The sequence below is a fragment of the Lissotriton helveticus genome, chromosome 5_1 (assembly GCF_964261635.1).
Source record: "Lissotriton helveticus chromosome 5_1, aLisHel1.1, whole genome shotgun sequence".
Classification (NCBI taxonomy): Eukaryota; Metazoa; Chordata; class Amphibia; order Caudata; family Salamandridae; genus Lissotriton; species Lissotriton helveticus.
The window spans coordinates 1,268,463,396-1,268,480,951 of NC_136065.1; the positions used below are offsets into that span (position 1 = coordinate 1,268,463,396).

The 17,556-nt window shown below is 49.5% G+C and overlaps 1 protein-coding gene across 1 annotated transcript in view; it reads right to left on the reverse strand.

The window, feature by feature from the left end:
• Positions 1–17,556, reverse strand: part of LOC144752636 (asparagine synthetase domain-containing protein 1-like) — a 103,063-nt gene that overhangs the window by 32,486 nt on the left and 53,021 nt on the right. Inside the window, exon 2 of the mRNA XM_078640516.1 lies at positions 14,993–15,083. Coding sequence (XP_078496642.1) covers positions 14,993–15,083 — 91 coding nt within the window. The remainder of the gene's footprint in view (positions 1–14,992; positions 15,084–17,556) is intronic.

Here is a 17,556-nt window from a genome sequence, read left to right on the forward strand (position 1 = left end):
TTCCTGCAGCAGACCCCTCGCCAGCACAATTCCCGGCAGTACTCTGGCAGATTAGTGCCCCAGATTACAGGACCTCGTGGTTGCTAGCCTAGCCCCCAGGACCAAGACAGCTTACGAAGGGGCGTTTTTTGTCTTACCGCGCTTTCTTAGGGCAGGATTGGGAGGTTAAGTGGGCACAGGAGGACAGCTTTGCGGACTATTTGGAATGGATGCACAGGAAAGGGAGATCAGTGGCAGCCGCAAGCAGACATAGGGCGGCGGTCTCCTTCTTTGCGCAGGCTAAGGGCATGCGAGACCCCACCAATAATTTTATGGTGCGCAAGGCCATGATGGGATGGCGCCGGTTGCAGGGCCACTCTGCGGATACGAGAAAGCCCATAGGATTGGCACGGCTGGCAGCCTTATTACTGGCATTGCACGAGGTGTGTAGTTCAGAATGGCAGATACATCTGTTCAAAGCCGCTTTTTCCCTGGCTTTCTATGGGGCCCTAAGAATTGGCGAACTGGTGGCAGGGTCAAAAGGGGATAAGTTGGGCGGCCTACAACTGACTAGTGTTAGGATCAGGGAAGATACCATGTGGGTGACAATTCAGAGGTCAAAAACTGATCAGGAATCTCGGGGTCACACCATAGTGCCCACCGGGCCTGGACCAACCCCTGTTGCCCGGTTTCTCATGTGGAAGTTTTCCACAGGCAACGGGAGGGCACGGCGGGGGGGGCACTGTTGTGTCATGCCAATGGAACACCATTGACTAGATACCAGTTTAGGCGGGTCCTGGAACTGACCGTTAGACAGGCAGGGTTGGATCCCAAGGAATTTGGCACGCACTCCTTTAGGATAGGGGCGGCAACCGAAGCAGCGCTAGGGGGTCTCTCGGCTGAGAGAGTGAAGAAAATTGGGAGATGGTCATCTGATTGTTATAAACGATATGTACGGATTGACATGTTATGACAGGATGATTCTCACGCTTGGTATGTTTTCTGGTTCTTGCAGTTTCTCAAACCTGTGACGCAGGGGAGGAACTCACCGCCGGGAATGAAGGAGCTACACCGTCACAGCACAGGCAGCATGCTGGACGCAAAAAAATGAAGATTTGGATTGTGGGCCACTCTTATGTAAGGCGGGTGCAACATGTTTTTCTTTCAGGAGACCGTAAGAGAAGGGCGGCACTGAAGGGGTTAGACATCTCATTCTTCGGGAGAGGGGGTCTGTGCCTTGGTCAGTTTAGGAACTTCTTTCAGGGACTCTTAGCTCAGCAGCCCGACTCCCCGTCAGCTGTGATACTTCAACTAGAGGAAAATGACCTGGCCAAACTGGGGAGGCGCATCCTCATTGACGAGATCATCTCCACTGCGGGGTGGGTGTCCAGGACTTGCCCGGGTTGCACAGTAGTATGGTCTCAACTTATCCCTCGGTGGCAGTGGCGAGGGGGGGATTCGGTCAGGGCGTTGAATCACTCGGTAAAGAGGATCAACACACAGTTGGACAAACTATTCCGAACCCCCCGGTTGCAGACGATTCCACATGGGTGTATCTGGGGCGCACAATTCTACCTGGGTGATGGGGTACACTTGACTGAAGCAGGGAACGTCCTGTGGTCTAATAATGTTTGGGCCTGGTTGGAGGGTTTTGCTAGGTGAGCACTTTCTAGGGTGGGTCAAGACAGGGGGAGGCCAGATCGTCGGTTAACAATGCTGGCCTGTGGTGGTAAGGTCATGACCGGTGAGCAGCTAATTTTAAGGTCTGAGGGGGCGGGCATCATCCCATGGAGGTTCCCGCCCAGGGGGAGGGGCCATTGGCCCCTCCTAGAACTTCAGGGGCAAGGTAACTGGTGCTTCAAAGGGCCGCGGGTTGGAGTAGTCACGCTTTCCTTAGGCTGGTAGCCACCCCGCGCACGCATACTTATGACGTCACCGGATGGCGCAGAGTAAGGGCCCTCCTTTAGTGGGTAAATGGAGTTCACGGCGTGGACCGAGGTAATTAACGGGCCCGGCTGCGCATGCGCACATCTCTAGGTAAGGCGCAGCTAGTAGGACCTGACACCGGTTAGCGACCTTGCCATATGGCCAGAAATGTAATATACAAAAATCTAGATGAGGATGTTAGATTCGGTTAGGAACAAGCTGTATTAGAGTCTCTGTTAAGGTTAGGCTCTCACATTTGTTGACAACATTGTATCTAATGTCTTGATGATTTTTGTATAAAACGTTTATCATGCAATTAAAAATGTTATGATCTTATATCTTAATAAATACGGCCGGGGGGGTTTCGCGACCCCCCTGCCTTCCAAAAGTTAACCATGTTTCATGTGCCTGTATCCTGGGTGTGGTGTGGTGAGTTGGGAGGGGGGGGGCGGCAGCCAGTCGCCGACCATGTGAAAAGGGGGGGCTCTTGGCCCCCCCGCCCGCATGGCGGCGCGGCGACCACCTCCCTCTCCAGACCTCTCGGTGGTGGGGCGTGCCCTCCTGGGCCCGCCTCACCGTCGATTGGGTGGCGCCCTCCCGGATGTCACCATAGGACTTCCGGGTCAGGGGGGCGGGCCGCAGGAGGGGCCGGGTGGGGGGCATAGCCGCCACCCCCTCGGACCCCTCAGGAATAAAGAGGCAGGGAGCGCCCGGGAGACCCTCTTGTTCCCTGGACGCTCCCCCACAGCCTGTCGTGCCCCGCGCTCTGGGGCTTCTTGTTTTCCCTCCCACCATCCCTGGAACAAAAATGGTAAATGCTGTACTAGTTTGGTTTAGGTGTAAATTTGTAGGTTATGGTTTTCAATTCCCAGGCATAACGAACTGGATGTGCTATGTATATTTTGCTGATGATGCTTTCTTTAGGAAATTTTCCTCCTTTTTAGGGATATGTGTTGAAATATGTTTTGTTGTTCCAATTGTGTCTAGGCCCTTTTTTCCTTTGGTAGATACGTTGATGTGTGATGTGATGTAGCTGAGAGTAGTTGTTCATTAGATTTTTTCCCATAGGTCGTCGTATTTATTAGGTGTGGGGCATGCGGTAGGGTGATGACCGGTGAGCAGCTAATTTTAAGGTCTGAGGGGGCGGGCATCATCCCATGGAGGTTCCCGCCCAGGGGGAGGGGCCATTGGCCCCTCCTAGAACTTCAGGGGCAAGGTAACTGGTGCTTCAAAGGGCCGCGGGTTGGAGTAGTCACGCTTTCCTTAGGCTGGTAGCCACCCCGCGCACGCATACTTATGACGTCACCGGATGGCGCAGAGTAAGGGCCCTCCTTTAGTGGGTAAATGGAGTTCACGGCGTGGACCGAGGTAATTAACGGGCCCGGCTGCGCATGCGCACATCTCTAGGTAAGGCGCAGCTAGTAGGACCTGACACCGGTTAGCGACCTTGCCATATGGCCAGAAATGTAATATACAAAAATCTAGATGAGGATGTTAGATTCGGTTAGGAACAAGCTGTATTAGAGTCTCTGTTAAGGTTAGGCTCTCACATTTGTTGACAACATTGTATCTAATGTCTTGATGATTTTTGTATAAAACGTTTATCATGCAATTAAAAATGTTATGATCTTATATCTTAATAAATACGGCCGGGGGGGTTTCGCGACCCCCCTGCCTTCCAAAAGTTAACCATGTTTCATGTGCCTGTATCCTGGGTGTGGTGTGGTGAGTTGGGAGGGGGGGGGGCGGCAGCCAGTCGCCGACCATGTGAAAAGGGGGGGCTCTTGGCCCCCCCGCCCGCATGGCGGCGCGGCGACCACCTCCCTCTCCAGACCTCTCGGTGGTGGGGCGTGCCCTCCTGGGCCCGCCTCACCGTCGATTGGGTGGCGCCCTCCCGGATGTCACCATAGGACTTCCGGGTCAGGGGGGCGGGCCGCAGGAGGGGCCGGGTGGGGGGCGTAGCCGCCACCCCCTCGGACCCCTCAGGAATAAAGAGGCAGGGAGCGCCCGGGAGACCCTCTTGTTCCCTGGACGCCCCCCCACAGCCTGTCGTGCCCCGCGCTCGGGGGCTTCTTGTTTTCCCTCCCACCATCCCTGGAACAAAAATGGTAAATGCTGTACTAGTTTGGTTTAGGTGTAAATTTGTAGGTTATGGTTTTCAATTCCCAGGCATAACGAACTGGATGTGCTATGTATATTTTGCTGATGATGCTTTCTTTAGGAAATTTTCCTCCTTTTTAGGGATATGTGTTGAAATATGTTTTGTTGTTCCAATTGTGTCTAGGCCCTTTTTTCCTTTGGTAGATACGTTGATGTGTGATGTGATGTAGCTGAGAGTAGTTGTTCATTAGATTTTTTCCCATAGGTCGTCGTATTTATTAGGTGTGGGGCATGCGGTAGGGTGATGACCGGTGAGCAGCTAATTTTAAGGTCTGAGGGGGCGGGCATCATCCCATGGAGGTTCCCGCCCAGGGGGAGGGGCCATTGGCCCCTCCTAGAACTTCAGGGGCAAGGTAACTGGTGCTTCAAAGGGCCGCGGGTTGGAGTAGTCACGCTTTCCTTAGGCTGGTAGCCACCCCGCGCGCGCATACTTATGACGTCACCGGATGGCGCAGAGTAAGGGCCCTCCTTTAGTGGGTAAATGGAGTTCACGGCGTGGACCGAGGTAATTAACGGGCCCGGCTGCGCATGCGCACATCTCTAGGTAAGGCGCAGCTAGTAGGACCTGACACCGGTTAGCGACCTTGCCATATGGCCAGAAATGTAATATACAAAAATCTAGATGAGGATGTTAGATTCGGTTAGGAACAAGCTGTATTAGAGTCTCTGTTAAGGTTAGGCTCTCACATTTGTTGACATCATTGTATCTAATGTCTTGATGATTTTTGTATAAAACGTTTATCATGCAATTAAAAATTTTATGATCTTATATCTTAATAAATACGGCCGGGGGGGTTTCGCGACCCCCCTGCCTTCCAAAAGTTAACAATGGTTCATGTGCCTGTATCCAGGTTGTGGAGTGGTGAGTTGGGAGGGGGGGGGGCGGCAGCCAGTCGCCGACCATGTGGTTGCCTACAGGTGTGTACGATTTTATGCATGTATGCACGCAGTAAGTGTGCATGCATCCCCATTCTATATGCCGCTTCGTGCTTGCACTATAAAACAACCTACAATATACTTTGATAATGTTTCTTTTCATTCTATTCAACTTTTAATCAGACAATGAACAAATGAAACAGTCTAATGAGAGCCAAACAAGCCCTTTGCGCCCTTCGCGCAGTACATCCTTGGAGACAAAAGGGGTTTGTAGGTAACTGTTTTCCACAGAGCCACCAAACAAAGCTTTCCATGAAGGTCTAGAATACTGTCAAGGGGCCATGTAGCGATTCCCCACGCCTGGGCTCCGCGTTTGTGGTTTGCTGATAATTGCAACATTACTAATTGGGAATACACAGCGGACTGCAACACAGCAGAGCTCAGAGGAATAACGAGAGACTACTGGTAATGAGCACTCAGGGGATCAGCCAATCGAAGATAACTTAGTTGTGTATTCGTTTGTCCCAGGTGTTATTTACAGTCATTTGAGGCGTAAATGCAGCCAAACCTAATTTAAAATTAAATGTTTCTGTGCCCATAACTAACATCCCGCAGGGAGTTACACACCAGGTTCATTGACTGATTCTAATTGACTATCAGAGCCCCTCACACTGACAATCAAAGTTAGTAAATAAGACAAAGGCCTTCCCAAGTGATGACCCTCGGACTGAAAGGGAGGAATTTATTACTACAGTGACATGCCAATCTCAGCTACTCTCAGGGTCCAATGTGTGTGTTCATAAACCTTTATAGAGCTAAACTGATCAACTCTGCTCCAAACGTCATCAATGAACATATCATGTCGGTCTGAGAAAAAGAGAAAAACGTTATAATAGCAAAGGCTCGTGAAATCAGTTAAGACACTTGGGAGAAAATAGAGAATTAAATTATTTACTTCGTTCTTTTATATCATGAATAGATTGCTATCGAAAGCAATCGTCCTTGTGGAACATGTCCTTAAAAACTTCCAGTGTGTGTGCCAGTTCCAAAATAGAGACGTGCTCAATACGCTACATTAGAATCTTTAGTTAAAATCATTCTCGTGTAGGCATGTACAAATTCATTGATTCTTACCCCTTATTTGACCCGAAGTCGAAATGATTTGTTTATTAATGTGTTTAGCAGCAGAATGTATGTCAAGCTCTATATAGGATAAGAAACGTTGAATCCTTCTCAAATACTCGTATTAGAAATGTGATCCCCAATTCTCATACGTTATGGAGTCCCTCAAGGGGGGACCCAGGGAGAGCTGGCTCGAGTCGGTCTCCCCATGGGTTGATTCGCGCAATGGAGCGGGCCACCCAGGTGCTGGGATAGGGCTAATTGGCGAGTCAGCGCGCGCGCGGGGCTAAAAGTTATTTATAAGGGCCTTGCAGGGCGGGAAAGGCACTGTGTCTGAGGGAGGCGGGAGGCAGAGGATTCCAGTTTTGTACCACCCACCCTTCCCCTTTTTTAATATGTTAAAAAATTTTCAGGTGTTACATTTTTGTCAGCCTTGGTTACTGCCAGAGCTGTCCTAATTTTTTCTGTCATTATAAGACAGGTTTGGTTGAGCTTTTAGAACTGGTAGGCGCATTTTTCTGGGGGTTGGACAGTCTTGAGAGGGATTGTCCATCCTCAAAAGAGGGAGGTGGGGTACACAGTCATGTGGAAAGGAAAGGAAAATGAGGGGGATCTCTCAACAGTAGTCAGTTCCTTCTGGGTTTGCTTGGGTCAACAATGTGGGGGTTATGTTTTTGTAGATTTGCTAAATTAAGTTTGGGTATTTGCTTTATCGGATAAATTGGAAGATGTTTTGGAGAAAATATGCTTTGCACCTGTCTTAATAAAGTGGTCTTTTTTGCTAATAAAGAAGTTGTGGATTGTGAGTTATTGCGCTATGTAGACATTGCGCTGTGTCATGCTGCACTTTACAAATGTCCAAAATAAACAAATAATCGCCTGACTCTATTATATAGAACACATTCAATTATCAGATTGAGTTTTATGTTGTGCCTAACAAAGGAAAGCTGCACAACAATGGTAAATATGCAGGTTTAGGATTTTTCCACATGGCCCAAGACTTTTTTCTTTTTTGTTTTCCATAGTTTTATAAAGCGCGATCAGGGGCATATTATCAAGGAACGGCGTTAAAATTATCGCAGCTTAAGCGGCAGGAAACTTTAGCGGCAGTTTCCTGCCGCTAAAGCGGCGATAATTTTAACACCGTTCCTTTATAATATGCCCATCAGTGCACTTTACATGAGCACCAGTTGCGTTACAGAAGGACACATTAATTCTTTTTTTTGTTAGGAACCGGAAGATTAAGTGGTTTGCCAGAATCACAGGATGTTGTGCTTCATTGCCGAGACTCAAACTCGGTTCCCCAGATTTGAGATCGACCGCCCTAGCCATTAGGCTACATCCTTTCCCAACATCCACTTTCCTACATTTTATTTTACACGTTCTAAAATGAACAAGTATTGTAAAGGTAATTTGGTCTGACTTTAAAGTGAAATTCGTGCAAATACTCGGCATGCAATTGGGTTGCGTGGGGGTAGGTGGAGGAAAGCAGCAAGATTGTTCTGGAAACTGACTGATGTCTTCTGACAGACTAGAGGGCCGGGGTTGTGGTGAAGTGGGGTCAGGGACATGGAAGGAGAAAAGCCATCTCTCCATGCCACTCTTCCTGCGTGGCAGCTTGCCATTTTAGTGGTTTGTGGGCCTTCTTTTCCAACTAAGAAATGTTGATAAGGTGCAGTTTTTGATAGCTTGGTTTCGTGCAAGGAATTTGAAATAAGGTGTAGGCCATGCAAGGGGTATGAAGGGACAGTTAGGGACAGGGGCGGCTCACCCACAATGTGGAGGATCGTCGCCCAACTGGTTCAGACCCAGCAGCTAATAAATAAAACAGTATTTCATTATTGTTTTATTATTAAGCAGCTGGCTCACTACTGCAAGGCTTACCTCTGCCATAGGCTAACATTGGAGTCACCTTATTGCATCTAATAAGTGATAATTTCTAAATAGGAGCAGGTAACCAGTTATTATTTGGTGTCTTTGGGATTGTTATGTAAAACAATCCCTCATGGTGAAGTCGGATTTTAAATTACAATTTTGAAAATGCCACTTTTAGAAAGCTTATATATAAATATGGCCAATCCAATATACCCATGTCGGCTTGGGTACTTAAAGCTAACAGGTAATGGTGCCTCCAAGGGATGTATGTTGTGGTAAACTTTGGTTCAATATTAATTACTCAAAATGAAATTAATTGAATGAATGAAATGAACAATAACTAAAAGTAAAATTGGGTTTAGACGTCTAAACCCAATTTTCATTTTAGTCATCGTTAAAATTAAATGTGGGAGATCTAGGTCCTATGTTTACGACAGGCTACATATTTAACAATAAAGGAAATGGGTCGCTGTACATTGATGACTGGCTAATTTTGACTCACAAGAATTTTAATATCTGTTTTTCAATGTATGTGAGAACTTTTTGTTACAATCCCCTAATTGCGTATGTTTTGATATAAACGTTAAAAGAAGAGATACACCGGGTCTTTTGAATTCACATCATTTTGAGAAATTAATACATATACTGGTCTAATTAATGTGTGATGTGATGGTGACACGTTTAGAATAAATGACAGATTGAAACAAAGTTTATCACAAAACACATCTCTTATAGGCACCATTAACTGTTAACGTTTAGAAAGTTCGCATTTTCCTGCCTAGCCAGTTTGGGCCAAATGTGGAAAAGATTTTTGCATTCTCAAATTGTCTGAATTGCTATTTGCGAATGCAGAAGCTCCTTTTGGTATGTATGAAAGGCAATTTGGCTGGTGACACTCACGATTCATTCCTTTTGGAAATTGCTATTTTTGCGATTCCAAATAAGGAATCACAAATTGGTATTTCCAAATTGTGAATCACAAATTGTATGTATGAAGCATTTGCTAATTGAAATTAGTTGCAAAATGCAGTTTTAGCAAATGCAGTTACCACTAAATCAAATCAGGTCCTAACCAGGTGCAATCCATATCAATTGGCCCAAAATGCAACAGGCACGTTCACTATAGGAACTTTGTATTTTCTGGTGAGGAGGATTTGGACTTTGGCACTGTAATGACCCGATATTTGCCAATGGTCAGGTCACACCGGATTATTCCCCTTGGGAACCCCAAAAAGGTGACGCTATACTATACTACACTCTACAATACTTACCCAAGGCAGGAATAAAATCTGGCACGACTACCTAGTCACTTGCTGGGACAAAAACAACGCAATTTCCTTGCGATAGGCGCTGTGCATGAGGCAATTAAATCACAAAATACATTTTCATATTTCTGAATTGACCACCTGTCTGAATTATGCATAATCTGCTGTTGTTCACATTCAAAATCATATGGTTGCATTTCTCTTTTGAAGCAAAATGTATCGATCACTATCATGTCTAAGTTATCTCCACAACCGGGGATCGTTAAGTCTAAAACACTGGTCTGTTTATCTCCCTGCACATTCTTTTCTGGCTGTGAAACCTCTTCGGAAGAATTAATTAAAACAGTCTGTGCAGACCGCAGCCCAACTGCGTTCTCTGAGCTTACATACTTCAGCTCACTGCGCTCTTTTTGTAAATGATACATGTTAAACAAAGTATTCAAAATAACACTGCTGTCTCTGTCTAAAATGCACTACTGCACTATGAGTCCAGCACCCTCCACGCACTCAACCCTGGACGAGATCACTCCTGCTACCGGGTCACCCCGAAGCGCACCCAAGGGCCCTTCACCTGCCGGAACTGCAGCTTCACCAGCATCCGGCCCGCCAAACCATCAACCAGAGAACCCAACCACCTCTGATTCATCCTCCTCAACACCCGCTCCACTCGCAAGCACGCCATCGAACTCTGGGACCTCCTAGACTCAGCCACCCCGACATCGCCTTCCTGACGGAGACCTGGCTGAACACCACCTTGGCACCAGACATCGCCATAGCCATCCCAGAGGGCTACAAAATCTCCCGCAGAGACAGCACCAACGGAGTGGGAGGGGGAATCACCATCATCCACAAGGACACCCTCAGAGTCTCGACCAACACCGAAGACACCCTCACCACTGCCGAGCACATGCACTTCCAGATCCACACCGACCCCAACACCACTCTCAGAGGAACACTCGTCTACAGACCACCCGGGCCCCGACCACAGTTCAGCGACACCATCGCCGAACTCCTCAGCTCCCACGCCCTCGCCTCCACGGACTACATCCTCCTCGCGGACCTGAACTTCCACCTCGAGAACAACAACGACGCCAACTCCACCACCCTGATCACCAACCTCGCCAACCTCGGACTCAAACAGCTCGTGACGACACCCACCCACGCCGCCGGACACACACTGGACCCCATCTTCTCCGCAAGTCCCCATGTCTCCTTCAACCACACCACCGAACCCCACTGGACAGACCACAGATGCGTCCACTTCACCTTCAGAAAACCCACCACACACCACCGCACCCAACAGATGCCACGCCGCTGCTGGGGCAAGGTCACCGAGGACCAACTGACCACCACCGTCACCCTGGGACCACCCGCCGACTCCACCGACCCCGAAACCGCCGCTGTCAACCTCAAACAGTGGATCAACGACTGCACTAACACCCTCGCCCCACTCAAGACCTCCACCACCAATCACACCAACAAGAAGGCCGCATGGTTCACCGAAGACCTCCGGACCTCCAAGTGCACCTGTCGGAAGCTAGAGAAGAGCTGGCTCCGTGACCAAACACCAGACAGCTACACTGCCAACAAGGACCCCACCGACAGACACCACCAACTCATCAGGACCGCCAAGAGGACCGCCTTCAAGGACCGCCTAGACAGCAACGCACACAACAGCAAAGAGATCTTCAACATCGTGAAAGAACTCTCCATCCCCAGCTCCAACACTAACGACATCCCACCATCACAAGACCTGTGTGACTCACTGGCCACCTTCTTTCACCGCAATATCACCGACATCCACAACAGCTTCAACACAGCCACCCCCACATCCACCGCCGAGACCACCACCCCCGAGACCACCACCCCTGCGACCACCACCCGCACCAGTCGCCTGACCGCCTGGTCCAACGTCAGCGACAAAGACACCACCAAGACCATGAACTCCATCCACTCTGGATCCCCATCTGACCCATGCCCTCACCACGTTTTCAACAAAGCCAGCACAGCCATCGCAACCCACCTCCAGAAAACAATCAACATCTCCTTCGAGACAGCAACCTTCCCGGAGAGCTGGAAGTACGCCGAGATCAACGCCCTACTGAAGAAACCCAAGGCGGACCCCAAGGACCTCAAGAACTTCCGGCCCATCTCCCTGCTTCCTTTCCCGGCGAAAGTCACGGAGAAGATCGTCAACAGACAGCTGACCCGCTACCTCAAAGACAACAACATCCTGGACCCATCCCAGTCCGGCTTCAGCAGCAACCACAGCACCAAGACCACCCTCATTGCCGCCACCGACGACATCAGGATCCTCATGGACCAAGGAGAAACAGCCGCCCTCATCCTTCTGGACCTATCAGCAGCCTTCGACACAGTCTTCCACCGCACCCTAACAGCACGCCTCCATAACACCGGAATCCAAGAGAAGGCCCTGGCCTGGACCACATCCTTCCTATTCGGCAGAACCCAAAGCGTCCACCTCCCACCCTTCCGCTCCAAGACCACCGAGATCATCTGCGGTGTTCCACAGGGATCATCCCTCAGCCCGACGCTGTTCAACATCTACAGGATACCACTCGTCCACGTCGCCAGACAACATAGCCTCAACATCATCTCCTATGCCGACGACACCCAGCTGATCATCTCCCTCACCGAAGACCCCCACACCGCCAAAGCCAACCTCCACAGAGGAATGAAGGCCGTCGCCGAATGGATGAAGGACAGCAGAATGAAGCTGACTTCAGACAAGATGGAGGTCCTCATCCTCGGCCTCACCCCCTAATCCTGGGATGACTCCTGGTGGCCAACATCGCTAGGTACAGCCCCAGAACGCACCGACCATGCACGCAACCTGGGGGTCATCCTCGACTCTGCTCTCTCCATGACCAAGCAAGTCAATGCCATCTCCGCTTCCTGCTTTAACACCCTCCGAATGCTCCACAGGATCTTCAAATGGATCCCCTCCGACACGAGAAAAACCGTCACCCAGGCCCTCGTCACCAGCAGACCGGACCACGGGAACGCCCTCTACGCAGGAACAACAACCAAGCTCCTGAGACGGCTACAGCGCATCCAGAATGCCTCTGCACATCTGATCCTCTACGTCCCCCAACGCAGCCACATCACACCCCACCTGAGAGGCCTGCATTGGCTCCCCGTCGACAAAAGGATCACTTTCAAACTCCTCATCCACGCACACAAAGCCCTACAAAACGCCGGACCAGCATACCTCAACAACCGACTCAGCTTCTACACCCCCACCCGCAGTCTCCGCTCCGCCAATCTCGCCCTCACCACAGTTCCACGCATCCGGAAAACCATCGCCGGCGGCAGATCCTTCTCCTACCTCGCCGCCAAGACCTGGAACACTCTCTCTACCAGCCTACGACAGCACCCAGGACCTGCTGGCCTTCAGAAGACTTCTCAAGACATGGCTCTTCGATCAGTAGCAGCCCCCCCCCACCCTCCCCCCCTCCACAGCGCCTTGAGACCCTCACGGGTATGTAGCGCGCTTTACAAATGATGATGATTGATTGATTAAATGTCATTAATCTCCTGTTGAATTAAAGCCTTCATTCTGTCCATTGCATCCCTCTGTCTGCCAGCTTGAATACACTTTTCTCCCGAGTCTGTAAACTCAAAGGAATCCCAAACATCTTCATCCCACTTATACTCTGATGTTTTACATTCAAGTTGCAGCTGAACACATTTTATATCCATTTCTTGATGAACACTTGAAAGGGATCCAGCCCTTTCTGCCTAACGTATCAAGCTATTTACAAGCCCTTTATACAAAACACACTTAAACACACAGCAATTCTCACTCAAACCAGAACAATTAGCTCACTCATGAGCCAGCACACCATATGGGCTACCCCCATGCAAATAAATCAATTGATATCTGATAGTCTGCTTTCAATTTCTAAATAAATAAATAAATAAAACATATTTATTCCCCTTAATTCCATTTCTTCGATCCTGTGAGTCATCACTCCAAATGTAATGACCCGATTTTTGCCAATGGTCAGGTCACACTGGATTATTCCCCTTGGTAACCCCAAAAAGGTGACGCTATACCATACTATACTCTACAATACTTACCCAAGGCTGGAATAAAATCTGACATGGCTACCTAGGCACTTGCTGGGACAAAAACAACGCAATTTCCTGGCGACTGGCACTGTTCATGAGGCAATTAGCCGATCCTCTCTGCCACAGAATACTCACCTAGGAAAGACACAACCTCCCACCACAAGGCAAGGTAATCTTTTTGTGGGTCTTGGGGAGAACTATTTAGAATTTTGCCACTTGCTGGGAGCAGGTCAACCTTCCTTTTCTCAATTACTTGCCAGAAGGGAATTTACCCATCCTTCTACAACGAGCATTTGGCCAAGAAGAACCCTTACCTCTGCCACAGGGAAAAAACAAATCAGTATCTCTGGGATATATATATATATTTATTAGTACATGATACACGGTAGGCCAATCTGTACCATTTTCAGCCAAGAACCAACTAACAAATAGGCAATTGCTAAACACAATCAGGAAAACATATGTAGAAGTATATGTATATAAATGTATGGAACCTGAAAACAGAAAGAGATAGTTAAGCAAGAACAGTAGGAATATAAGAGTTAGTGGAACACCTCATCAATGTCTGTTCAACCTGTTTCCACTTCGCCAGAGGAATTCCGGTTCTCCGGCCGAACCAGGAGACAATTGCAACACTATATGCCCCACCGCCACAGCTGCACGTCTGCCCTGTGCTGAACTTCACTGAACAGAACCCAGACACCTCCTTTAGTACAAGTGGAAACGTAAGACGAAGCTCCTGTGAGCCTCGCCACCTTTTCCCATAGGAGTCTGTACCACTCCACACCAAGGCCACAGCTTCAACTGGCCATGCGTCTGTTATGGCTTCAGAGCAGAGCCAGCACATTCCTCTGGCAAGAACCAGTTTTCTCTAGTCTGTAAAGTGAACAAATCAAGTGAAAAGGAAAACATGTTCTTCTCGCCTAGAGAAACTCAGAAAATGGTGTCACTCAAGCATAAGCCTCTATTCACGCAAAAGAGCAAAATTAGTATGCAAGATGACATGAGAGCATGTCAAAGGCAATAGGCAAGCACTGCCATAAAGCAAGGTAAAGTAAAAAAACAGAATGACATTAGACCACGTCAAAGCCAATAGGCCAAAGTCATAATTCACCTAACCCAGATAACATTATACACTTAATCCCTCAGTATCCAACATGGAACACATGTGTGCACCATCACCAACAACACTGCACCTCAACATCCCACACCTTCTATTCTTGGCAAGACTATTCTACAGAAAGACAGCACGGTTATAGAACAGAAGAGAAGCAGGCATATGCAAAACCATCCCACATTAAGGCTAGGGTAATATAACACACTAAAGTCAGGAGGAAATGGTGGTGGTTGAGGGTCATCATAGGGTTTCAGACCACAAAAGTGGCTGATTCACTACAGACACATATGCAGAGAAGGCGACAAGAGAGGATTTTTAGTGATAGGGTAACCCTGTTTGATCGAAGTAAGGAGGAGATGTTTGAGAAATAAAGCTTCAGTAGCCAGGTCATTTTGGATTTAATTGCTGGTTTACATCCACAGCTACAGGTACTGTGTTGCCTACACCTTTTAGCATCTGGAAGTTACCGGGTAGTAATGGAAGTAGCAGGGGGAGTGTCCCAAAGTACATGGTCTCTTTTTTTCCATAGGTTTTCATGAAAAATAATTATTCGTAATCTCTGTACTACGAGCTTTACCCTCAGCAGCAGCTGATCCATTCTGTTGGGGTTGATTCCTTCCTCAGAATCAGAATCTGAATCTATTTCCACATTGTGAAGACGCCTTCTCCTGGCAAGATTATGTAAAATTGAACATGTAGCTGTGATTTTGCAACATATTTCCGGACAGTACTGGAGGGCTCTGCCACTCTTGTGCACAGACACCTGAAGCGTGATTTCAGTACTCCAATGCTCCTTTCAAATCAAGATCCAGCATCTTAACACATCTGCACTGTCTCTTGTAAAGGCATGGAAGCTTACATTAGTATGGGATATTGCTTTGTTTGTTGTGCAACACATTTACCATAGGTTTACCAAGTAGAAAGCCGTAGCCAATTTCACCTCGAGACAGCCAATTTTATATCCCATTGTGGAGGAAAATATAGCAATCATGAGTGTTGCTTGGAAATCAAGCAACAATCAATCAATCAATCAGAACACTTGTAAAGCACGCTACTTACCCGTGAGGGTCTCAATGCACTGAGGGGAGGGGGTGCCGCTACTACTCGAAGAGCCAGGTCTTGAGGAGTCTTCTGAAGGCGAGTAGGTCTTGGGTCTGACGTAGGTGGGGTAGGGTGGGTCTTGGCAGCAAGGTTGGAGAAGGATTTGCCGCCGGAGGTTGTTTGTTGGATGCGGAGGACATCTGCAAGGGCGAGGCTGGCGGAGCGGAGCTGGCGGGCCGGGGTGTTGAAGTTCAGTCTGCTGTTCAAGTAGGCTGGTCCGGCGTTATGGAGTGCTTTGTGTGCGTGGGTGAGGAGCTTGAAGGTGATCCTCTTGTCGACGGGAAGCCAGTGTTGGTCTCTCAGGTGGGGGGGGTGATGTGGCTGGGGCGAGGGACATTGGCGATCAGTCGGGCGGAGGCGTTTTGGATGCGTTGTAGTCGTCGTAGGTGTTTGGCTGGGATTCCTGCGTAAAGTGCGTTGCCGTAGTCCAGTCTGCTGCTGACGAGGGCCTGTGTCACCGTTCTTCTTGTTTCAGTCGGGATCCACTTGTAGATCCTGCGGAGCATGCGGAGGGTATTGTAGCAGGAGGAGGAGACGGTGTTGACCTGTTTAGACATGGAGAGGGAGGAGTCATGGATGAATCCTAGGTTGCGTGCATGGTCGGTGGGTGTCGGTGCTGTTCCCAGTGTGGTCGGCCACCAGGAGTCATCCCAGGCTGAGGGGGTGGGTCCGATGATGAGTACCTCCATCATGTCCGAGTTCAGCTTCAGACGGGTGTTCTTCATCCAGTCGGCAACAGCCTTCATTCCCCCATGGAGGTTGGTTTTGCCGGTGTGTGGGTCCTTGGTGAGGGAGAGGATGAGCTGGGTGTCGTCGGCGTAGGAGATGATGTTGAGGTCGTGTTGGCGGGCAACTTGTACGAGGGGGGCCATGTTGAACAGCGTCGGGCTGAGGGATGAGCCCTGGGGGACGCCGCAGATGATGTCGGTGGCCTCGGATTGGAAGGGCGGGAGGCGGACGCTCTGGGTTCTGCCGGAGAGGAAGGACGTGGTCCAGTCAAGGGCCTTCTCTTGGATTCCGGCTTCTAGGAGGCGTGTCTTTAGAGTGCGATGGCAGACCGTGTCGAAGGCGGCTGACAGGGCCAGGAGGATGAGGGCTGATGTTTCGCCGTTGTCTAGTTGGTGCCTGATGTTGTCTGTGGCGGCGATGAGGGCTGTCTCGGTGCCGTGGTTTCGTCTGAACCCGGACTGGGACGGGTCCAAGGTGTTGTTGTCTTCCAGGTGGCAGGCCATTTGCGTGTTGACGATTTTCTCGGTGACCTTCGCCGGGAACGGGAGATGGGCCGGAAGTTCTTGAGGTCCTTGGGGTCCGCCTTGGGCTTCTTGAGGAGGGCATTGATTTCGGCGTGTTTCTAGCTTTCCAGGAATGTTGCTGTTTCGAAGAAGATGTTGATGACCTTCCGTAGTTGGGGTGCGATGGCAGCGTCTGCTTTGTTGCATACGTGGTGTGGGCATGGGTCTGACGGAGATCCTGAGTGGATGGAGTTCATGACCTTGCGTGTTTCGTCGTCGTTGACGATGGACCAGGAGTTCAGGCGGTTGGCGCTGGTGGTGTTCACAGGGGGGTGGGGTCTGGCAAAGTCGGGGCGGTCATGGTGTTGAAGCTGTCATGGATGTCAGCGATCTTGCGGTGGAAGAAGATGGCAAGTGAGTTGCACAGTTCTTGTGAGGGCGGTATGTCCTTGGCGTTGGCGCTGGGGTTAGAGAGTTCTTTTACGATGCTGAAGAGCTCTTTGCTGTTGTGTGCGTTGTTATCCAGGCGGTCTTTGAAGGAGGACCTCTTCGCTATTCTGATGAGGTGGTGATGTTTGCAAGTGGCGTCCTTGTGGGCTGCGCTGTTGTCCGAAGTGCGTTCGTGGAGCCATATCTTCTCCAGTTTCCGGCAGGCACGTTTGGAGGTCTGCAGCTAGTCGGTGGACCAGGTGGCTCTCTTGCTGGCATGGTTGTTGTACGGTTTCTTGAGTGGGCTGCAGTCGTCGATCCACTGTCTGAGGTTGCGGGATGCGTAGACTGGGTTGGGGGGTTGGTGGGTGGGTTCTGG